Below are 18,175 nucleotides of genomic sequence, written 5' to 3'. Positions count from 1 at the left end.
TTCGACTCCGGGAGCACAGAGAGCTTCATTCACCCGGACATGGTAAGACGCTGCTCGCTCACAATTTTCCTGGCGCACCAAACCATCTCCCTCGCCTCTGGGTCGCTCTCGATGCAAATCCAAGGGTGCAGTACCGCTTGGGTCACTGTCTGTGCGGAGTCTGCACATCCTCCCCGTGTGTGCGTGGGTTTCCTCCGGGTGCTCCGGTTTCCTCCCACAGTCCAAAGATGTGCGGGTTAGGTGGATTGGCCATGATAAATTGCCCTTGGTGTCCAAAATTGCCCTTAGTGTTGGATGGGGTTACTGAATTATGGGGATAGGGTGGAGGCGTTGACCTTGGGTAGGGGGTAGGGTGCTCTTTCCAAGAGCCGGTGCAGACTCGATGGGCCGAATGGCCTCCTTCTGCACTGTAAATTCTATGTAAAACCCTAGCAATACAGGGCGCCGGGTACGCCAATTTTAAATTATATGTGCTCCCAGACCTCCGCGCTCCTCTCCTATCTGGACTAGATTTGCAACCTCAGGAGCCTAACCCTGAAGTTCGGGGGCCCCTACCCCCACCTCACCATATGCAGCCTCGCGACCCTAAAAGTCGACCTTCCCCCACTCTTCGCAAACCTCACCGCTGACTACAAACCAGTCGCTACCAGAAGCAGGCGGTATAGCATACAGGACAGGACTTTTATCAGATCCGAGGTCCAGCGACTCTTGCGGGAGGGAGTCATGGAGGCCAGCAATAGTCCCTGGAGAGCTCAGGTGGTGGCCGTCAAGACCAGGGAAAAGAACCGAATGGTTGTAGATTACAGCCAAACCATAAACCGATACATGCAACTCGATGCGTACCCCCTTCCCTGGATTGCAGACATGGTAAACCAGATCACACACTACCGGATGTTCTCCACGGTGGACCTGAAGTCTGCATACCACCAGCTCCCAATCTGCCCGGAGGACCGCCACTACATGGCTTTTGAGGCAGACGGCCGCCTTTTCCACTTCCTCCAGGTCCCCTTTGGCGTCACGAACGGGGTTTCGGTGATACAAAGGACAATGGACCGAATGGTGGACCAGTACGGGCTGCGGACCACATTTCCGTACTTGGACAATGTCACCATCTGCAGCCATGATCAGCAGGACCACGACCACGCTCCCTTTAACCAAGCAGGCAGACCAGTAGGGGTTTTTTTGCCCACCCTCACCACCTCTGAAATCCGGCACTCCTCAGTCGAGAAGGAGGCCCAAGCCATCGTGGAAGCCGTGCGGCACTGGAGGCACTACCTCACTGGTAGGAGGTTAACCCTCGTCGCCGACCAACGCTCGGTAGCCTTCATGTTTGACAATATGCAGCGGGGCAAAATCAGAACAATAAGATCTTGAGGTGGAGGATCGAACTCTCCACCTATAATTACGATATAGTATATCGTCCTGGGAAGCTCAACGAGCCCCCAGATGCCCTGTCCCGCGGCACATGCGCCAGCACGCAAGATGACCGACTACGGGCTATCCACGATGACCTCTGCCTCCCAGGGGTCACCCGGCTTATCCACTATATCAAGGCCCGCAACCTGCCCTACTCCACCGAGGAGGTCAGAGCCATGACCAAGGACTGCCAGATCTGTGCGGAGTGTAAATCGCACTTCTGTCGACCAGATAGGGCCCACCTGGTAAAGGCATCCCGGCCCTTTGAGCGCCTCAGTATCGATTTCAAAGGGCGCCTCCCCTCCAATAACCGCAGTACATATTTCCTCAGTATTATTGATGAGTTCTCCCGCTTCCCCTTTGCAATCCCTTGCCCCAACATGACCACGTCCACCGTCAATAAAGCCCGACATAGTGTCTTCACCCTGTTTGGTTTCCCCAATTGTGTCCACAGTGACCGGGGCTCGTCGTTCATGAGCGACGAGCTGCGTCAGTACCTGCTCAGTAAGGGCAATGCCTTCAGCAGGACTACCAGTTACAATCCCAGGGGAAATGGGCAGGTGGAGAGGGAGAATGCGACGGTCTGGAAGACCGTCCTACTGACCCTGCGGTCCAGGAATCTCCCAGTTTCTCACTGGCAGGAGGTCCTCCCCGATGCGTTCCAGTCTATTAGGTCCCTACTTTGCACATCTACAAACGAGACCCCTCATGACCGCCTATTTGTTTTCCCTAGGAGATCCACCTCAGGGGCCTCACTTCCAACCTGGCTGAAGACACCGGGGCCGGTCCTACTCAGAAAGCACGTCAGGAGCCATAAGTCCGATCCTCTGGTAGAGAGGGTCCAGCTCCTACACTCCAACCCCCAGTACGCTTATATCGAACACCCCGATGGCCGACAGGACACGGTCTCCCTCTGGGCCCTGGCGCCCGCCGGTTCCACCACCACCACCACCGCCCCTGCACCATATCCCGCCCAACCTACCATGACCAGCACCCCCACCCAAATATGGCTCCCACGCTACCTCCCGCCCGCCATCCCCCCTTCACCGATCCACAGGAATGAAGCTCCAGAAGAGATGCTCCCGGAGTCCATGTCTGTACCTGCACCCGGCGCCCTCACTACCGATGCCAGCACAGGCGAGTTCGATCCCCGGGCCAGCAACAACACCAGAACTTCGGTGATCACAGCACACAATCCGTGCGCCGGACCGGCTGAACTTATGAACCCTTCAGCCCCGCCAGACTTCATTTTTTTAACAGGTGCTGAATGTATTATACCAATAATCTACCAGTGAATTTGTATCTGTGCTGTTGCCCTTGTATTTGTATTTATGCTATGCTGTTGCCCTTGTGGGCTTCTCCTATGGGCCATTGTATGGCATTATCCATAGGGGAACATGTTGGGGCATGTATGGGCTCCGCCCATGGCTCCTCCCCTTGAAGGGAGGTATAAAGAGCAGTCGACCTGTAGGCGGTTCTCAGTATTGTTCAGTCGCAGGCAGGCACTGTTCTAAGTTGATTAAAGCCACGGTTTACTTCTACTCGTGTCTCGAGTGAATTGATGATGCCCCCTGAAATGCCTTTCCTAACCACTCAGTTCATGGGCAATTGAAAATAAAATGAAAATGAAAATCGCTTATTGTCACGAGTAGGCTTCAATGAAGTTACTGTGAAAAGCCCCTAGACGCCACATTCCGGCGCCTGTCCGGGGAGGCTGGTACGGGAAGAGCAATAAATGCTGCACCAGCCAGCGACGACGACATCCCATAAAATAAATATTTAAAAGTGACTCCAAGCCACACAAGAAGATATTAGGTCAGATGACCAAAACCTTGGACAGAGATAGGCTTCAAGGAGTGTTTAAAGGAGGGAAGCCAGGGTGCAAGGTGGAAAGGTGTATGGAGGACATCAATGTGCTTAGGGGCTGGGAAACTGAAGGCACAGTCACCAATGATAAATCAATTACAATTGGCGATAGACAAGAGACCAGAATTAAAGGAATCAGATAACTCGAGAGTTGTGGGACTGCAGGAGAATACAGAGATTGGGAGCCAGGGCAAAGGCCACAGAGAGATTTTGAAACAAGGATGAGAATTTTAAAATACAGGCTTTGCTTATCTGGGGACTAATGTAGGTAAATGAGCATAGGAGGGACAGGAGGAATGGAATTTGCTGCAAGTTAAGACAAGGGCAGCAGAGTACTGAGGAAAGAATATGGGAGGCCAGCCAGGATTTCATTCAAATGATCAAGCTAAACACTAACGAAGGGATGAATGTCTGAAAGTAGGGAGAAACTGGTTCCACTGGTGTGGTTGGGGTGGACAGGGGAAGGTGGTGGGCTGTTGAGGGTTTGCAGAGGGTGGTTTCAGTAATCAGAGCACACCAATTTGAAACCATTAACAAAATAACCAGGGTGGGTTGAGTGAGCTGAGAATTGTTTTTGGGCAGTATTACTCTCTGGAATTGAAACAGAATGGAATGGAAATGCAACAATAACTTTTCAAAGTAAAATCTGATATATGTGCTGCATGATTCTATGATTTTGTTATTCAGTGACTGATTTGAGTAAAGATAAAGCCCTCTGCCCCAATCCTTTTCCCTCAAATGCATCTCGCAGTTGGCCCTGGAACTATCCAGAGGAAGTATTTTAATTGTTTCTTCGGAGCACAGGACCAGAGTGGACAATGCTCCGATGTGATATTGTTATGTCACTTCACCAGCAATGCCCGTGTGTTCTCTCAGTTGTGGGCATTGTGCCTTTTGCACCATGCATTCACAAACCTAAAATTTGCATTCCCACTGCCTGAAAAAGGAGCACTGGAGATTAAATCACCATTTGACTCGGTTCTTAGATTTTCCCTTCCGATTGTGTTAACTGAAAAGGCAAGAGTTGGAAAGTAATTAAGTTTTCCAATAACGCGCGTCTCGTTTAGTTCCTGTGTGTTGTGCACGGTGCACTTGGAGCTTGAGTCGATGAGTAGCTCAGCGATTGACTATTTTCGCCTGTAAAATGAGTGCAATGATGTCACAGGATCTTTGCAGAAGCAGGAACTTGTTCGGAAGCTGATGGCAGATTTCAACACCGAGCTGCGAAATGTCCACAGAAGCAGCACCCTACTCAGGTAGAAACATTTCCCCTTTTTACATCCGAGTGGGTATCGTGGTTTGTACTTCCTTGAAGTTTCCAGTTCCGACGTAATCTCTAGTTAAGCACAAGATATCTAATTTTAATTGAGAGGCAGGCACTGCTGTTGGTGGCCACCGTCTCTCTCTCTCTCTCTCTGACTGAGGAGAACGTCCCTGGGGCTATCCATTTGGCAGGGCCATTTTGGGGTGCAGAATTTACCAGGAGCACCACTTGAAGTTGGAAGCTCATGTTTCAATTGTTTCAGGGACACCGTAAAACGTTGAGTTTACTATTAACGGTAAATCGAAAAGCAGGGTCTTTTTGCCACCCCCTTTTCTTTAACATCACCCCTGAAAATGGGTGAAGAAGGACCGCCTTTCTCACCCACAGAGACTTAATGATAGTGCTGGCTTAAATTATTTGTGATTTTGATTCTTCGCAGAAGATACTTTCCCAAGGAAATCAAATGAAACTTTTCTAAATCACTCTTCAACAAACTAAAGCAAAAGCGAGATAATTGCGGTTACCTCAAGTGTGTTTGCATTCATCTGTCTGTCAGCTTTAATGCAGAGGCATTACAATTTGTGTTTAAATCAGAGGGGATTCCGTGCTTTTGTGTGTTCTATTTTGTTCACTCAGCTGCCGCCCCCTGGTGTTGACACTATTCTGCGAACAGACGTGATTTCTGGATGGGCTGTGGTGCTGTTAAGATACTGTTTGTTCAGCATGGGATTTTTAAAAAATGTAGCTATGGAATTAATGAAAAGCAGTAGGAGTTTAAACATTCTCTCTCTTCTGTTATGTCTGTAAAATAAACTGCTATGATTGCTTAAAATTCTTGCTGTCTCTTATCTTATGGCTGAAAGAAAGAAAATGGGCTGTTAACGGTTTGCGCTGTACCCAACAGCTAGTTTTGTACAGTAACATTTCACCTGTTACTGGAGCTCCCCTTCACAATCCCTTGCCACTCCACAGACCCCCTAAGAGCCATCGCCAAGGGCTCAATCGCCAGCGTGAACGAGAACGGCAACAACGTTCAAAATAGTTCAAAATCAAAATAGTCCCTATCTCATTCCCCTCTGCAGCCAAAACCTCCGTGGACTCATCCCATATGTACATGCACTTCCCAACGGGACTGCATGAAACAGACGCAAGCATGCCACAAACTTCAGGCCAAACCCAAACCTACCCAAGATCTCAAATAAATTCCTCCACTCCACCCAATCTAAGCCCTTCTGTGCATCCATGGAGACAATAAACCCCAGCATCCGCCCCACTAACTGAGTCATAATCACATTCAACAGTCTCTTGATATTACTGGGGAGCTGCCTGCCAGTTCCAAAACCTGTTTGATCCTCAGCAACCACCAATGGTACACATCCTTCCATCCTCCCCGCCACCAACTTCGCCAACACTTTCACATCTGCGTTCAACAGCGAAATGGGCATATACGACCCACACTACAATGGATTCTTCCCCTTCTTCGGGATGAGTGTGAACAATGCCTGTGACTTTGGCAGCGCCCCCTTCTTCAACGCCTCACTAAACAAAGCAAAGAAATGTGGTGCCAACTCTGTCGCAAACGCCTTCCGGCACCAGAGCCTTTCCTGACTTCATCCCCCTAATGCTGTCAATCACCTCCCTCAGACCCAGCGGTTCCTCCAATGTCTGCCTCCTATCTACCTCCAACCTCGGAAACGCCCTCTCTTTCCCCCCCCCCTGCCGTTCCATATCCCCTTCCTCTCCATCCCGCTGAGCCCTATACAGATTCTCATAGTACCCCCATAACACCTCATATATCCTCCCCGGTTGTGACACTAACCTCCCCCCTTCTCTGTTGGCACCTGTAAAACTCCCCTGGACGCAGCCTGCTTCCTCAGCTGTCGGCCAGCATACACCTCACCTTGTCCCCATATTTATATTGCATCCTCCTTCCATTCCGTAACTGCACAACTGCCCTTGTCATTGTCAACCTATTGAACTGCCACTGCAACCTCTTCCTCTCCACCAACAAGTCTTTAGTGGGGACCCCCCTGCGTATCTCCTGTCCACCTCGGCTACCTCATCCAACAACCGCCCATGCTCCTGCGTCCTCCGCCCGTCCTGTTCGCCTTGAACGAGGTAATCTCCCCTCAGACTACCACCTTCAACACCTCCCAGAATTTGCACCCCAACACCTCCCTATTCTGATTAATCTCCACGTAATTCCCAATCACTGATCTCACCCTCACCCTTTCGCAGAACCCGTTATCAGCCAACAAACCCAAACTAGCCTCCATCTCGGTCTCTGCATCTGTCCCCCTATCCCGCGCTAAGCCTCACCTCCAGCCAATGCAGCGTATGATCGGATATCCCAATCCCCGTATACTCTTTCCCCCCCCCCCCCCCCCATCACCCCCAACAAGACCGCTTGTCTCACCACAAATAAATCAATTCTCTATCTAGTACACTTTATGCTTGTGTGAGAAGAGTACCCCCCCAAACCCAGATTCTTAAACCTTCACAAATCAACCATTCCCATATGCTCCATAAACCCTCCCAACTTCTTTGTCATCCTCACCCTTCCCACTTGGGGCTCGACCTGTCCACCCGTGGCTCCATCACGGCAATTAAAATCTCCACCCATAATCAACTGGTGTGTATCAACATCCGGGATTACTCCCAGCAAACTAGTACCACCAGCTTCCCGCTAGCACCCCATTCACTATCACATACTTTCTCCCCCCCAGGTCCCACACTTCCATGGCCTTCTCCCCTCGGGTCCCTGCACTTTTGTTCAAGAAAATGGCCGCCCCCGCCCCATCCCTTCCTCAACCAAACCTGGTCCTTCACCCAGAGGGGAGTCTCCTGCAATAAGATCACCTCCGCCTTCAAACTCCTCAGATGCGCAAAAACCCGAGACCTCTTAACCGGCTCATTTAACCCACGGATGCTCCATGTTACAATTCTTACCAGAGGCTGCCCCTCCTCTCCTCTACCGTCTACCATCCTCCCCCTTCCGGCTCAGCCTTGTCTAATACCGCCCAAAAGCGGGCCCATCCATGATGTCCCCCTCTCTATCCATGACCACGCTCAGTCTCCAACCCTGGCACATTGCAAGCCCTCCCCCGGGGTCTGGCGGTCTCCTCCCCCACCTCACCTCCATTCACCAGCATTACCTGCCAGCGTGGCTGCTCCTGCTAGAAGGCTCCTTGCCACACACCTCTCTCTTCCCTCCCCCCCGCCCCCCCAAACACCACTTCCAGCGGCTGTTTTATTGTAGTTTGTTCCCGCCACACACTTCTGACTACTTTTCTCTTCGCTTCCTTGAAGGAGCGATTTGAAAAAAAATCATTTGATCTCTTTGCTAAAGTATCTCTTGTGAAAATTGCTGTCACAAAAGAATTTAACCTATGGTTATCTCAGTCATTTGAATTTCCTCTCCGAGAGACTATTTTATACATCTTGAAAAGTCTGTATGTTCCAGAAGTACAAGTCAGGTGCTTGCTTGGCACCTCATACTTTTTTCTATTCGCACAGGGAATGTGGGCTTTGCTGGCTGGGCCAGAATTTGTTGCTCTTCCCTAATTGCCCTTAAATTACCAAATTGTTATGGTGCAGAAAGAGGTCGTTTGGCCCATTGATGAGAAAGTGGTGGAGAGTTTCCTTCTTGAAATGCTGCAATCCATCTGTTGTAGGAACAACCACGGTGCTGTTCGGGAGGGAATTTGATGATTTTGACCTCTTGACGGAATGGTGATATATCCAATACAGGATGGTGTGTGGCTTGAACGGGAACTTACAGGTGGTGGTATTCTGATGCATCTGCGGCCCTGTCCTTCCAGGTGCTTGAGGCTGCAGGTTTGGAAGATGCTGCCAAAAGAGCCTTGGCGACTTGCTGCAGTGCATCTCGTAGATGATTCACGCTGCTGCCATTGTGTATTGGTATTGGGGAGTGAATTTTGGGAGGGCTGCCAATCAAGAAGGCTGCTTTGTCCTGGATGGTGTCGAGCTTCTTGGGTGTTGCTGGAGCTGCACTCATCCAGACAAGTGGAGAGCATTCTATCACACTCCTGACTTGTGCCCTGTAGATGGACAGGCTTTAGGGAGTCGGAGGTGAGTTTTTCTCTGCAGAATTCTCAGCCTCAACCGGCTCTTGTGGCCACGTTATTTACATATTCATTTCATTTCATAGCAGGCCCGGTTCAGTTTCTGGTCAATGGCAACTCCCAGGAAGTTGATTGTTGGGTATACAGCAATGGTATTGTAATTGAATGTCATGGGGACATGGTCATTGCCTGGCACTTGTATTGCATTATTTGCCACATATCAACCAAAACTTGAATGTTGTCTAGGTCTTGCTGCATTTGGACATAGACTGGTTGAGTTTCTGAGGAATAGTGAATGGTGCTGAACGTTGTGCAATCATCAGTCTTCTTATGATTAAGACGGTTGGGCCCAGGACACTAACCTGCAGAACCCTTACAGTGATGCCCTGCGTCTCCAAGACCCATAACCATTTTCCTCTGTGCCAGGTACAACTCCAATCTGCGGAATGTTTTCTCCCTGGTTCCCATTGACTCCAGTTTTGCGAGGGCTGCTTGACGCCACATTTGGTGAAATTCTGCCTTGATGGTCCAGGGCAGTCACTCAACTCACCTTGAGCTCAGCTCTTTTGTCCATGTTTGGACGAAGGCTGTAATGACGTCAGGAGTCGAGTGACCCTGGCAGAACCCAAACTGAGCATCAGTGCGTAGGTTACATAGAACAGTACAGCACAGTACAGGCCCTTCAGCCCACAATGTTGTGCCGACCATTTATCCTAATCTAAGATCAACCTAACCTACACCCCTTCAATTTACTGCTGTCCATTTGCCTGTCCAAGAGTCGCTTAAATGTCCCTAATGACTCTGACTCCACCACCTCGGCTGGCGGTGCATTCCACACACCCACCACTCTCTGTGTAAAGAACCTACCTCTGACATCTCCCCTATACCTTCTTCCAATCACCTTAAAATTATGTCCCCTCTTGACATCCATTTCCACCCTGGGGAAAAGTCTCTGGCTATCCACTCTATCCATGTCTCTCATCACCTTGTACACCTCTATCAAGTCACCTCTCTTCCTTCTTCGCTCCAGTGAGAAAAGCCCGAGCTCTCTCAACCTTTCCTCCAGTCCAGGCAGCATCCTGGTAAATCTGATCTGCACCCTCTCCAAAGCATCCACACCCTTCCTATAATGAGGCGACCAGAACTGGAGACAATATTCCAAGTGTGGTCTAACCAGGTTTTTATAAAGCTGCAGCAAAACCTCGCGGCTCTTTAACTCAATCCCCCTGTTAATGAAAGACAACACACCATACGCCTTCTTTTTTTAAATAAATTTAGATTACCCAATTATTTTTTCCAATTAAGGGGCAATTTAGCGTGGCCAATCCACCTACTCTGCACATTTTTGGGTTGTGGGGGCGAAGCCCACGCAGACACGGGGAGAATGTGCAAACTCCACACGGACAGTGACCCAGAGCCGGGATCGAACCTGGGACCTCAGCGCCGTGAGGCGGTTGTGCTAACCACTAGGCCACCGTGCTGCCCACCATACGCCTTCTTAACAACCCTATCAACCTGGGTGGCAACTTTGAGGGATCTATGTACGTGAACCCCAAGATCCCTCTGTTCCTCCATACTTCCAAGAATCCTGCCTTTAATCCTGTATTCAGCATTCAAATTCGACCTTACAAAATGAATCCCTTTACATTTATCTAGGTTGGACTCCATCTGCCACTTCTCAGCCCAGCTCTGCATCCTGTCAATGTCCTGTTGTAACCTGCAACAATCCTCAACACTATCTACAACTCCTCCAACCTTTGTGTCATCGGCAAACTTAATAACCTACCCTTCCACTTCCTCATCCAAGTCATTTATAAAAACCACAAAGCGCAGAGGTCCCAGAACAGATCCCTGCGGGACACCACTAATCACCGACCTCCAGGCGGAATACTTTCCATCCACTACCACTCGCTGTCGTCTTTTGGCCAGCCAATTCTGTATCCAGACAGCCAAATTTCCCTGTATCCCATGCTCCATAACTTTCTGAATGAGCCGACCATGGGGAACCTTATCAAATGTCTTACTGAAATCCATATACACCACATCCACTGCCCGACCTTCATCAATGTGTCTTGTCACATCCTCAAAGAATTCAGTGAGGCTTGTGAGGCATGACCTGCCCCTCACAAAGCCATGCTGACTATCTTTAATCAAACTATGTTTTTCTAAATAATCATAAATCCTATCTCTCAGAATCCTTTCCAATATTTTGTACACCACAGACGTAAGACTGACTGGTCTGTAATTCCCAGGGAGTTCCCTATTCCCTTTCTTGAATAGGGGAACAACATTCACCTCCCTCCAATCATCTGGTACTACTCCAGTGGAGAGTGAGGACGTAAAGATCATTGCTAACGGCACAGCAATCTCCTCCCTTGCTTCCCGTAGTAACCTTGGGTATATCCCGTCAGGCCCAGTGGACTTAACTATCCTGATGTGTTAAAACATTTTCAGCACATCCTCCTTCTTAATATCAACCTGTTTGAGTCTATTAACCGGGTTCACGCTGTTCTCATGAGCAACAAGGTCCCTCTCTCCAGTGAATACTTAAGTTATTGCTGAGTAGGTGCCACTTGATAGTCTATCGACGACACGTTCCATCATATTGCTGATCATCGTGAGTAGACTGATGTGGCGATAATTAGCCAGGTTGGATTTGACCTGCTTTATCAACGTTCTCGGGTAAGGGTTGTAGGGAAAAATATTTACCGTGTGAAAATTAATGACGCTTCACTGCAGACGGGAATCCTTTTTCTCTGTAACGTTTTCTCCTTTTTGCAACAGAGGTAGTCTTGTATCACAATGAAGGTTCAAAGAACGCCAGAATTCTGGAACTTCCTCTCTCAAAGCACTGTGGCTGCACCTACACCACATGGGCTGCAGCAATTTAAGGAGGCAGGTAACTGTCACCATCTCGAGGGCAATTCAGGGTGGGCAATAAATGCTTGCCTTGCCAGCAACACCCAGACTTCATAATGAATAAAAGAAATTCTGGTGCTCGCCTTAATAGCACAAAGGAACAATGTTTGGATGCATGACTTATATTGGGACATTGTCATGGACGATAGATGACAGACCACTTCTCAATCAAAATGCTCTGCCTAGCTGAATGTAGAATTTACCACATCCCTCCAAATATCAACATGAAGCAACAATTTGGAAAAACGCCTTTTCATGTCTGTATTTTGGGAGATTCCACCTTGAACCGCAGTTGCCACTGCAATTGGGGTGCCAATCACAAAATCATAACTGATTCGCCCATTAGTGAAACAAATGAGGAAGAGCACATTACGGGTGTGATTTGCCTGATTGGGAACAGAGACCCGTCATGCTCCGAGCACCGTTATCTAACACCAATCCAGGTAGATCGGGGCCTCAGTGAGGAACTCCCCGATGAGGCCACACTTGGCCCCGATTTTTGCACTGAGGAGTTCCGCTTGCCGGAACTCCTCAGTGCAGCGAGAGATCGGGACGCCATTTAAAAATGGATCACTCGAGTCCCTGACGCACCCCTCCCCAATGCTCCAACTCACTATGAGGGGGTCACCATGACCCCCCGCACCCCCACACCTGTGCAGGGCACCCCAGGCCAATCACCGCCATGCAAAGAAATGCCAGGTTGGCACCCAGGTGGCACCTGCAGTGCCAGGTTACCTCCCTGCCCAGAATACATGCACCAGGGGGCCTCCAATCCCCTCAGAGGCCACTAGCTGTCTCAATCTAATCTGTCGATTTTCCAGAAAATGAACCCACCCACAAATTCACATCGCTAGATCTCACGAGGCGTGGCGAACCAGGTAAGATCCTGGAAGTGATCCCCTGCCATCTGCCGGTCGCGTTGCACCACGTAGCTTTTCGGGTGCAATGTGACTGGTGATCCCGTCCTACATCTCTGGGCAAATCTCCTACCATCACATAATCTACAAAGAGAATTTCAGTCTTCTGTGAAGTCTAAAATATTACTGAGAGAGATGAATGCTCGACACGTGAATCCCTCCCGGATGGTTGTTTGCTGAAGAATAAAGGGTTATGGTCGGGCGGGAAAGTGGAGCTGAGTCCATAAAAGATCAGCCATGATCTCATTGAATGGTGGAGCAGGCTCGAAGGGCCAGATGGCCTACTCCGACTCCTAGTTCTTATGAACTTCGTTTGTTAAGTTCAGAGTTGATTATATTTTGCTGAATTAGGAAGTTGAAGCATGCATTCGTCCATTAACTGGGTAATTATGTGAGGCTCGACTTGATGTAGAGTGCAACAGCATTGGAGTCCTGATCTTCTGATCTGCGCTTGCTTTTGGCAGATCATTTTGTCAAGAATGATTTCCCTCAAAATTGCTCTTCTCTGTGTAATTCTGTGTATCCAATCATCAGAAGATTCAGTCTTGCAATATCCTATCTGCCTGTAATTGCTAATAGTAGCACCTTGTTCTGATGCTAAGTGCGTGAAATGCAACAGCAACTTTTGCCACTGAAGGCTCTTGTTTATCTTGTGAGTTATTTGGCGATCTATAGATAGAGACAAGATTTTGTCACGGCTGCAGGTTTTTATCTTGGCAACTACAAGTATTCAAATAGAACTTGGCAGATTATTAGTAGCAGCTGGGAGCAGCAGAATTTAAAAATAGCCTTCCCATTGTACAGGTGTCAATATAGGTTGGTTTGTGTTCACCATCTCTTAAGGATAGGAGTTGAACAAATGTGGATATTGTGGCACAGAAAAAGGTTTACAATTATAGTGTTGACAGCAAAGGAACACCTCTGTGAGGATTAGAAAATTCTGTAGTGACACTTGGAGTAAATATATAATTGACGTTTATGCAGTGTTTCATTTCATTAAAGCACGTCAAAATGGATGGCTGTTGAGTTGTATTACTAATTGGCATCCACAATAGCTACCTTGTTCCCAGTAAAATACCATGAGCAGCACTGAATAACCGATGAAATCCTTTATTAACGTATCTCGAGAGCATACCTCTGAAACCTGATGGGACAACGCCCAATTGCATTCAGTGTTTGCTTTGTTGTAGGACTTTATGCAATTGGTATTTGATTTTTGACTATTAATTTTGATGTGTGGAATTTAAGGAGTACTGAATGTGTCATAAATACTTATCTGCTCTTATCTCAACGTCAACATCATTCCATCTATGTGAGATGATGGACAAGCAGCAAATGAAATCAAATATATTTATCTGGCTTCTTCTTAAATGCATTTATGCCATTTGCCTCAAATACTCCTTGTGGTAAGTTTATTAAGAGAGCAGAAGGAGGATTAAGTGTTGAATTATGGATAAGTAAGAGAAGTAGTTGCCTTGGATATAGTATTTGTCATAGGTTACATCATGGAATTTGGGAATCTTAGGAAAAGTCAGACAACATTTCATTGTTGAAACCCACCCCTCTCTGCTACATGGAAATGCTGACACAACTGGGTGATTTATTCCATTCTGGTGCTGGGAACCAGGTATTGGAACTGTATCAAGGGCAGATCCAAAACTCGGCTCTGTGGGGCAACAATCACTCATTGGGCCTTTCATGGAGGTATCGCCTAACTTAGCAGGGAAACGGGTTCCCTGACCAATCAATGGCAGTGGGTGGGCTCTTGAAGACCAATCAGAAGCCTACCAGTGTGAGAAAGGCAACAAACTGCAGTGGGTGCCCACTTGCCACCCATTTTGAAACTTTAAATTGAACAAAATGGCCCCTGGTCCAGGCCACCACTGGCGTGGGGGATTGTTTGGCGGGGAAATCTTTCTACAGAGTTCTCAACCCAGGAAGACCTCTAGGCCTGCATGGTGTACTGGACTACTCCCTTCTACTGTGGGCCCATCTCATGGGGAAAAAAATCCAGTTGACCTCCTTGAATTGCTGTTAAGCAAGGCTTTGACAAAGAGTCATCCAGACTCAAAAACGTTAGCTCCCTTCTCTCTCCACAGATACTATCAGACCTGCTGAGATTGTTCAATATTTTCTGTTGTTTGTTGAAGATTCCAGCATCCACATTCTCTTAATGAGCCAATTTGGGTACCTGCTTCATGGGGGTGGGTAATCATGCTGGTCATTAATCTGCTTCAGCAAAAATATAGTGGAACGAGGTAGAGAAACCAGCACACTGGCTAGCACTGGTAATTTCAGGTCCTGTTTGCTTCGTTCCCAAGTCCAGTGGGGCCTGAAAATCCTGCCCAAAATGTTCACTCATCAAAATGCATCCGATCCTGATGCACGTAATCCGAAACAGATACCCGATGTCCTACGATATATGGCATTTAATGAGATTAAACAGGATTTAAGCAATATAGGGCAGGGCAAGGAGTAGCCATCATGATCTTGCTAAATTATAAAACAGTCTTGAGGAGATTTGTGCTCCTTCCTCTTATGTGCAAAACCTGCCTCTGGGGGAAAATAATTTGTGTAACGTTTTGTGTTGTTAGTTTATGTACTGCTTTAAAACAGTGTCAGCTTGGTTTAGTTGGTTAGACTGAATCACAAGCTTGAACTTAATACCAGACTATGTGCGAGTAGTGCTGCACTGTTGCAGATATTGGATTGCGGAAGAGGCAATACTTTTTTGAGATGGATGTTTAAAATCTCTATTGCGTTGTTCCGTTAGTAAAGGTCTGGCCCTGCCTGCCAACATCACCAAGGACATGTTTACTTATTAATTTGTTTAGTAAGCTGTTGGTGGGATCTTAGTATCTTCAATGTGGTCACCATTGCTACCTGCGAACAGTCACTGCATTTCTAAAGTAACTGTGAAGTCTGTTGTGTTATCTCCGAGAAACACAAGTAACCACATCCTTTTTGTTCAACAGCACTTTTTTTTGCTTTTGCAGTTTAATAAGGATGCTGGACTTGACATGGTCATGTTCACACAACTGAGGCTACACGCCATTTTTTTCTTTAATACTCGCTTAACCGCCTAAAATTTAACCCCCTTATATTTGCATAATAGAAACATTTGTAACATAATGATCTAAAAACTCACGTTCGGCCAAAGAATTGGGGGCTCAGCCCAAGGCACATGTAATATTGGACTTTGGGCTTCATTGTCATGGATCTTACACTGTAGACACTCATTTTTTTTGACAAAAATATACTTTATTCCTAAAATATCTGAAAGAGCATTGCAAAATGTTCAAAGTTCCCATCACAATGCAATAACATTTAGTTTTTTGGCATAGATCATGTCACATTCTTAAGTGTTTCAATACAGTCAAAACAAATTACAGACTTTTCAAAATGGTCATTCCAAATGGTGCAATGGTATTTAGGTTGTCCACATGGATCAAGTTGCACTCTTGAGGTGCTTCAACACAATTGTGATTACTTATAATATTCACTGCATACATTCAATGTGAGTCATACAGCCCAATTCCTCTCCCCTTGGTGCACTATGGCTGAAAGGGTCTTGGGCAGCGACCTTTCCCTATCATGCCCCTCTGCCAGCTGCCCCAAGCTTTAGTGCATCCCTCAGCACCTAGTGCTAGTCTGCAACATTCTGCCGGGAACAGGTCTTTGACCAATAGGTTTCAGGCAGACCAAAGAGCAAGTTGACAATCCTCCAGCAACAGCTGATGTTTGTCTCGGTGTGAGTCCCTGGGAACAATCTGAAGAGCACTGAGTCCTGCTTCACGGAGCTGCCCGGGATGAGCCTCGACAAAAGCCACCTGCAGACCTTTTTTGCAAAGGCACATTCCACAAGGAGGTGGACAACGGTCTCTTCGCCACCATATCCACCTCGAGAGCAACATGTGGACAGGGTGAGACTCCGGGCATGTAAGAAGGGTCTGACTGGGAGGTTCTTTCTCACCACCATCCATGCTAGAGGTCTTGGTACTTTTTTTAAAGTTATGGTGATGATGCATTCGGACAAATGACTTTGACAATCTGTTCAGGGAACCATCCAACAGAATCCACCATCTCCTTTTCTCACTTGCTTGAGGGCCTGAAGATTAGACTATGGGGGAGGGGAGGGGTGGCTGGCTCCACGTTTGGATAAATATATTTGCCTTGTTCACTGTGGCCTGCAGTGACCCCATTGTTGAGCCACATGTTTTGTTAAGAGCAAGCTGATATCTCGGAGTCCTCAAAAGGACAATAAGCCCCTGATTTCAATATGTAAAGAGCCTAATGCCTGAGTCCCAGTTGCCTTTTATTTCTGTCTGCACCAGGAATAGCGGGTGTCACGTTTGTGACTTGCATGCAACGTGTACTTCCTGCATGCCTCGTCAGAGGTTTAGGAGTCTGTTTAGCAATGGAAACGCAGCTATGGTGCATGAATTTCTCGACCAAATTGTTGGTTTCTATGCTTAAGTGGGCATGGAGGGAGAACAGTGAAGTTTTAACAGGACCGAGAATTGTTGTTATACCGAATACCTAAAGACAACAACAAGATGGGCAATTAACTAAGGAACTCGAACAAAGGAATTTGTGAATTATGAATGAATTGCTGATCAATGAAAGCAATCCTATATTCTGTTTATGCAAAATAAGATTGCTGCTTGTACCAGCTGCAGATAATGTTGCCCAATTGCCGTAAGTACAAAATCATTGATTCTGGCCTCTATCCTGAAAGCACTGGCCCCTTCACTAATTTCCAGCCTCTTGCTGGGTTGAAGGCTAAGAGCTAAGGTGGGAGATGAAGATTTATAAAGCTGGGAGTAAACCTTAGCTCAGGTGACTTTAGAGATTACACTTTCTTCCCGGGTCTGCGTGGGTTTCCTCCAGGTACTCCAGTTTCCTCCCACAGTCCAAAATTGTACAGGTTAGGTGGATTGGCCCCTCAGTGTCATAGAATTTACAGTGCAGAAGGAGGCCATTCGGCCCATCGAGTATGCACTGGCTTCTGGAAAGAGCACCCTACCCAAGGTTAACACCTTCACCCTATCCCTATAACCCAGTAACCCCACCCAACACTAAGGGCAATTTTGGTCACTAAGGGCAATTTATCATGGTCAATCCACCTAACCTGCACATCTTTGGACTGTGGGAGGAAACCGGAGCATCCGGAGGAAACCCATGCACACACTGGGAGGATGTGCAGACTCGGCACAGACAGTGACCCAAGCCGGAATCGAACCTGGGACCCTGGAGCTGTGAAGCGATTGTGCTATCCACAATGTTACCGTGCTGCCGTGTCCAGAAGGTTAAAGGTAGGTGGGGTTACTGTGTTAGGGAGATAAGATGGGGGCCCGACTCTAGGTAGGGTACCCTTTCAGAGGGTCAGTGCAGACTCAATGGGTCGAATGGCTTCCTTCTGCTCTGTAGAATTTAAATGATGAATAAATAAAGTGGTTTTAACGTGAAAACGAGGCAAATGTAAAAAAAACTTTAGTTTTGTTCCGTTTATCAGATTGTAGTAATAAACTGATGTGTTTTAGTAGGGAGTAGAGTAAGCTAAAACTTGGGTTCGGTTTTGCAAATTGAAATACAATAATGTCTTTGAAAATAGTTTTCATTTAGTTGGTTTGTATGTTAATGAATCCACATTTGACGAAGAGTCATCCAGACTCGAAACATTAGCTCTGTTCTCTTTCCACAGATGC

General features: G+C 47.4%; 1 protein-coding gene across 8 annotated transcripts in view; it reads left to right on the top strand.

Moving 5' to 3' along the window:
* The window catches only part of inpp5b (inositol polyphosphate-5-phosphatase B), a 246,141-nt gene that overhangs the window by 100,171 nt on the left and 127,795 nt on the right, over positions 1–18,175 (top strand). For 2 of the 8 annotated variants that reach the window (XM_038801397.1, XM_038801390.1), the window contains exon 1: positions 4,432–4,538. The exons of 5 other annotated variants lie outside the window; for them this stretch is intronic. In XM_038801397.1, coding sequence (XP_038657325.1) covers positions 4,511–4,538 — 28 coding nt within the window. In that variant the 5' untranslated portion in view covers positions 4,432–4,510. Of the gene's footprint in view, positions 1–4,431; positions 4,539–18,175 lie in introns of those variants that run through there. One more of the 8 variants, XM_038801372.1, reaches the window with a different exon arrangement.

This window comes from Scyliorhinus canicula, chromosome 1, assembly GCF_902713615.1.
Source record: "Scyliorhinus canicula chromosome 1, sScyCan1.1, whole genome shotgun sequence".
Taxonomy (NCBI): Eukaryota; Metazoa; Chordata; class Chondrichthyes; order Carcharhiniformes; family Scyliorhinidae; genus Scyliorhinus; species Scyliorhinus canicula.
This window is presented reverse-complemented; position numbering and strand designations above follow the sequence as displayed.